Below are 6000 nucleotides of genomic sequence, written 5' to 3' on the forward strand. Positions count from 1 at the left end.
GGCGCTGTTGTTCAGGCCATGCACAATCACACACAAACCCACACACACACACACACACACACACACACACACACACACACACACACACACACACGGGGGGGTGGGGTGGGGTGGGGGGGGGGGTTCTGGCCCTGTTACAGATGTTGTCCAAAAATCATGCAGATCGGTACACAGTATCTCTGTAGCTGTTAAATGGAACGGGTATTTCTTACATTGATGCTCCTACATATTAGCATGCAAGCACCAGTTAAAGTTACTTTCCATCCCTCATATACTGTGTGCACAGTGCACATCCCATAACCCACACACTGCACATCATTTCGGAGCTCATATCTTTGAACGGGTAAGGGCTAGTAACATTAATATCTGGTTTGTGTTGAGTTTGAGAGAATAATCCTGATATAAGTATGCCCTCTAGTGGTCATGGTTCAAACAACAACCATTTGAGCAACTACTAAACTCAGCACAAAAAGAAAGGAAACATATTAATAATTAATTATATCACCCGTTTAATAATACCAAATTGTATTGTGTTTTATATCATTTTTATCGTTGATTTGTCACCTTTACAACGAGGTACAGCTTGTAAGCATCAGGCATTCGAGGCATGAGCTACACAGCCAAACGTGTGGGTAGCGCCGACCAGAATTTTGCCAAAATGGCTTTCAATGCAGAATTTGCCAACATTCGGTCCGTTATATCCCCCCTTTAATTATGCCAAATGGTATTGTGTTTGATATCATTGTTATCGATGATTTGTCACCTTTACAACAAGGTACAGCTTGCAACACAGTGTGATCACATCTCACCGATTCTTGCCTCCCTCGACAGGGTTGTGAGGTCTACTGACCAGTCATTCATTCTGGTACTACGACCAAGGCTGTAGTGCCCAAACTGTGGAACGAGCTTCCACCCCATGTTAGAGCCTCTCAAACCCTGCCTGTGTTTACATCACGTTTTGAAAACTCACTTGTGCTCCTTGGCTTTCCAGCATGATTCATGTGTTGCACCCTCTATGTGTTTTACCCTGTTTATAGTTTATTGTATTTTTAGTTTACATTTGTTACTGAGTGGACAGCACTTTGGTGTGAGTTTGTCATTGAACATTGAAATATAATATGAATAAATGTAAGTTGTGTGTTGTTGTAGGTGAGGTGGAGGCGGAGCTGTTGCACACCTACAGCCGCATCGACCCGTACGACACCCTGATCCTGTGTGTGCGTGTGGCCGTGCTCACCGCCGTCACCCTCACCGTGCCCATCGTGCTGTTTCCTGTAAGTCCCCTTTTATTGTCTTCATGATACATTAAGCATAAGCATCACTTAGTACTCTATGGGTAGTATAAGTAGCAGCGTCTCCACCATATGTGGCGGCTGCCGATTATAGCGGAGACGGCACAATACTTTGCCAGCCTTTTTGCCTCTTTAATGTGCATCCCAAGTTTGCCAAATATAAAGACGAATAGTCGCACGCACGCACGCACGCACGCACGCACGCACGCACGCATGCACACACGCACGCACACACACACACACACACACACAAACACACACAAACAAACACACACACACACACACATACACACACACACACACACATACATGTTTGTTTAGGTATACTGTAACCTTACGAAAATATGCTTAATGTGGCGAAACTATGCCTGATGTGAAAAGAAAAGTATCTCTCTGATTGGACAGGCAGGGGAACCAATGAAGTTAAATGCTGCTCAAGTCACATCTCCGCAATAGCTAACCAAACATGTTCCTTCAAGGGAGTTTGACTCTTTGGTGTTTTTGCGGTTCTAGGTCCGCAGAGCTCTCCAGCAGATGTTTTTCCCCAACAAGACGTTCTACTGGCCTCGCCACATCGCCATAGCGATAACCCTGCTCACCCTCATCAACATGTTGGTCATCTTTGCCCCCAACATCTTGGGCATCTTTGGCATCATCGGTATGTTAGACCCCCAAAAGAGAGATTTGACATTTTGTCCGGGACCCAAACTATAGTGAATGAATGAAAGATACAGGTACATCCTACAAGGGACCATTTTGAGACTAATAATGTTTTTGCAGACTGAAGGCAGCATGCCCCCACACACATTTACAGTAAACTCAAAGCCCTTACATTATAATGTTCTTATTAGTATCTATTTGATCTCAAATTCCTATCATAGTATTCCTGAGACATAATACACTGTACATACGCTAAGCTAGGGCTTTAAAGATATTTGAAGCAAAGCTTGAAAATCACCTCAGGAATGCTAGGTATTTTACAGACCTTATCAAAAGGTCTGCAAAAAAAAAAAAGCAATGGCAATCTTGTGTGACATTATTTATTTTCCAAAATGTGGGTTTCCTAACTTTTCATCTGTAAGATACAGAGTTACAGTTGTCTGGGCTTCAAATGTCTTTTCCCAGTCCATCTTGCAGCACTTCACAGGAACTGAAAGAACTGGGTGTAGGCCTACTACATGTGGATGGGGAGGCGGCTACTGTATATCATTTCTATTAAACTTGGGGTTTTTGTCTCCCGTCTGTCAGGTGCCACGTCTGCCCCATGTCTCATCTTCATCTTCCCTGCTGTTTTCTACATCCGTATCGTACCCAAAGAAGAAGAGCCACTACGCTCAAAGCCCAAAATACTGGTGAGGAAGAGTCTGAATTTGACAAACTACACAGCAATGCCAGAAGTGTTAAATCTACACTATAAAATGTATATGCAGTATGAGTATGTTACAACATAATATCATACAATATATAACTTACACAATTGGTTGTATTTGGTTTCCCTATTCATCTATTGAGACATTTACTTGTTCATTTTGACAGCAAAACAAAACACATTTTAGTTTTAGTCCTATTTTAGTCCCAAAAAATGGTTTAGTCTGTCTAGTCTTATTCGACTAATATCTTTAGTCTTAAGTCTTTTATTCTTATGTCTTAATCAACACAATTAACACTGGTTGACAGTTAGTAGCCTGCTGCCTGAAGGTCAGAATTCAATTCCTCCCCTGAGCCAGCACTGCAGTCAGGCTCCATTAGCTCAGTGGCAAAAGAAATTCAGCACTTGTGTGTGGGAACGTGATCTGAATCTTGGGCGGGCGTGAACAGAGGCGTCAATTTGGTATGGCAAGCTATGGCAGCTGCCATACCTTGGCTACATTGGAAATATTAAAATGTACTTTTCATCGTGCCTGTTGCTAAGGTATGGCAACATGACTGGTGTCTTGCACGCGCGCGAGGATAGTGTCAGTCATGTTGCCATACCTTAGCTTTTTCTGAACTGACGCCACTGGATGTGAAAGCTGCACTGTGTAGCTCTGAAACTATCCTTCTCATTCACCGTTGCCTTCTCTCTTCTATAGGCTGCTATTTTCGCTGGGGTAGGCTTCCTCTTCATGATAATGAGCCTGAGCTTTATCTTCATCGACTGGACGTCTGGGAGCAGCAAAGCCAGCAGTGGCCACTAGGGGCTCTGTGTCGTATGACTTGGTTTTTTCAGGTTTTATATTGTTAAAGTAGATTTGTGTTGTTGTTTATTTTTGTTGTTGTTATCGTTGTTGTTGTTTTTATTTTGGATCATGTTGTTGAAGATGCCCTATCACTTCCAAGAGAAAGTTGTGGACACAGACCTTTAAAGGGATAGTTCACCCAAAAAAAAATTACATTTTCTCTATGGATTATTTACTCCATGGAGACTTGAATTCATGTATCTTTTTGTTTTTGTCGCATTCCTAAGCCAATAATTTGATGACCAGCTGTGGTTCCCTATGGAGACAGAAAGCGTCTCCTCAAATTATTGACTTCGACAAAAAACAAACAATATCCATGAATTCAAGTCTCCATGGAGTGAGTAATCCATAGGTAAAAATATATATTTTTTGGGGGTGAACTATCCTTTTAAGGTGGAGGAGTCAAGTGTAGTCTAGCTCACATTCTCACATAGCCAGACAATTGGAGAGCGCTCCGCCTATATACCGAAACGTCTGATGACGTCTACATTTTATTTAGGGGTGAATAAACCAGAAACAAATACAGAAATGTAAAGACAAACTGCATTATAGAACCAATGCTCAAAAACATTAGGGCGGTCCTTCATATTGGACAATATGAGGATTGGCTTTCAAAGCAGTAGGTGGTACAGTAGGTTTGTTACCAAGCTGTTCTCGCTGCTCTTTTCAATGCTGTCTCACCCCAAGAAGGTGACGGACATCCCAAGAAATCAAACATTGACTGGAAGAGGGGACAAATAAGGCACATCTTGACTGGGTCATAACTCTTGAGTCGGCTCAAGCAGACTTCGCAACGCTTGGCACAGCGACTCACTCACTGAGTGGGGTACCCCCTTCCAGTCACTGTTTGACCCAAAAAGTCACAATATGCATTTTGCGGAGTGAAGCTGGTTGCACACTGCTGCGTCTTTCGTTGCGAAATGCGTTTTTCAGGGCAAGGAGAGAGAGAGAGATAGAGAGAGCAAGGGACCGAGTGGTGCGCGAAACGGGCGGCAGTGTGCAAACGTGAATGACATAACGTGAGGTTGATTTTTTTATTTGCGTGCTCCGAAATTCACTCCGATATTCGGCCCGAAAAACGCAGCAGTGTGCAACCACCTTGAGACAGTGTTGCTGTTTTCGATCTCTTATCGTCTGGCTATACATGAGACTATGTTCACAAGGTCTCTCTGTCCAGATGGGCTGGCTCTCACTCTTAGCACACAGAAATTGTACATTCTGGCACATTCTATGAACAGGTGCAGGCCAGTATAATTTCTTGGGAAGTTTAATAGCACATGATTTTACACCTTTTGCGCCAGGTGAATAAACATGGCTCCTTTCCATTCAGGGGCTGTGCCTTTTGTGAGACTGTAATAATATCAAGATATCATCAGTGCAGAAGGCTGTCTGTCATCTTCACACACCTGGCCCAATGAAAAGAATCCGTATGTATGTTTATTGCTTAGTTGTACACTGTTGTCGTGCAACGTAAAAACTTAAAATATGATTATTTTGGTGGGTCGTAGCCTGAAAAGGTTGAGAACCACTGCCTTAGATTTCCTACAATCTACCAACACCCTATTCATCAACACAAAGATCTGTGCTGCCTTCGGGGTCACAGAAAACTAAGGCATTGATTGATAGACCGTTCTTTTATGATTTTTAAGCCTATTTACTGTAAGTTATTTGAGTAACAACAGCACATGAGCGCGGCAATATTCTGTGCAGCTACAGAGGATGTGTGTGGCATTAGAATCTATTATGCACATGGACATCAGAGTATTGAGCAGCCTGCAGCCTGCTTGTTTTGTGTGTCTGTCTGTCTGTCCTTGATCTGGACAAAACGGTTCTCAAAATTATTTATTTCAAAGACCTCCATAACTCTGGGAGTGTACAAATGGTAGCCTTTTGGTCCATTTCGTTCCAATTTGTACACTCTCAGACCTACAGTATATGGGTCCATTTGCAACCCCTTCTAGGATCCTGAGAGTCCCCTGAACCCAAAGGGGCCTTTTCCACCGTCAAAGAACCGGTTCCAGAACCAGTGCCAGTTCAACTTTCTTGGGAACCTTGGTTCGTTCTTGGGAACCGTGGTTCGTTCTTGGGAACCTTGGTTCGTTCTTGGGAACCGGCTTGTGTTTCCACCAGATTGAACCATGATTGAACCAGAGGAACCAAGGATTTTGTGGTTCCAGTTCCGAACCAACTTTTACGGTTCAGAACCAACTCCGTTCTCGGTGGAAAAGCTCACCTCTGGTTCATCCCATAGGTGGGAGGAAGAACCAGAACCGGTTCTTTGCCGGTGGAAAAGGCCCCTTTGAGAACCACTGCATCTGGATGGTACTCACAATCACACAGCACAGTGAGCCAGCAGGGGGCAACAGAGCCACAGAATGTACACAGTGAAATCCTTTGCCATAACTTAACTTGAGAGTGAACAAAACATTACATCTGTACACTCTTGGAATTACAAATGGATACATTAACTTGCCTCTGGAACTCTAGAC

The 6000-nt window shown here is 43.3% G+C and overlaps 1 protein-coding gene across 1 annotated transcript in view; it reads left to right on the plus strand.

Moving 5' to 3' along the window:
- The window catches only part of LOC308287421 (sodium-coupled neutral amino acid transporter 3-like), a 62010-nt gene extending 56549 nt beyond the window's left edge, over positions 1-5461 (plus strand). The window contains exons 13-16 of the mRNA XM_080728590.1: positions 1150-1274; positions 1806-1950; positions 2541-2644; positions 3365-5461. Coding sequence (XP_080584716.1) covers positions 1150-1274; positions 1806-1950; positions 2541-2644; positions 3365-3469 — 479 coding nt within the window. The 3' untranslated portion in view covers positions 3470-5461. The remainder of the gene's footprint in view (positions 1-1149; positions 1275-1805; positions 1951-2540; positions 2645-3364) is intronic.
- The last annotated feature ends 539 nt before the right edge of the window (positions 5462-6000 follow it).

This window comes from Nannobrachium achirus (assembly GCF_963921795.1).
Source record: "Nannobrachium achirus genome assembly, chromosome: 6".
Classification (NCBI taxonomy): domain Eukaryota; kingdom Metazoa; phylum Chordata; class Actinopteri; order Myctophiformes; family Myctophidae; genus Nannobrachium; species Nannobrachium achirus.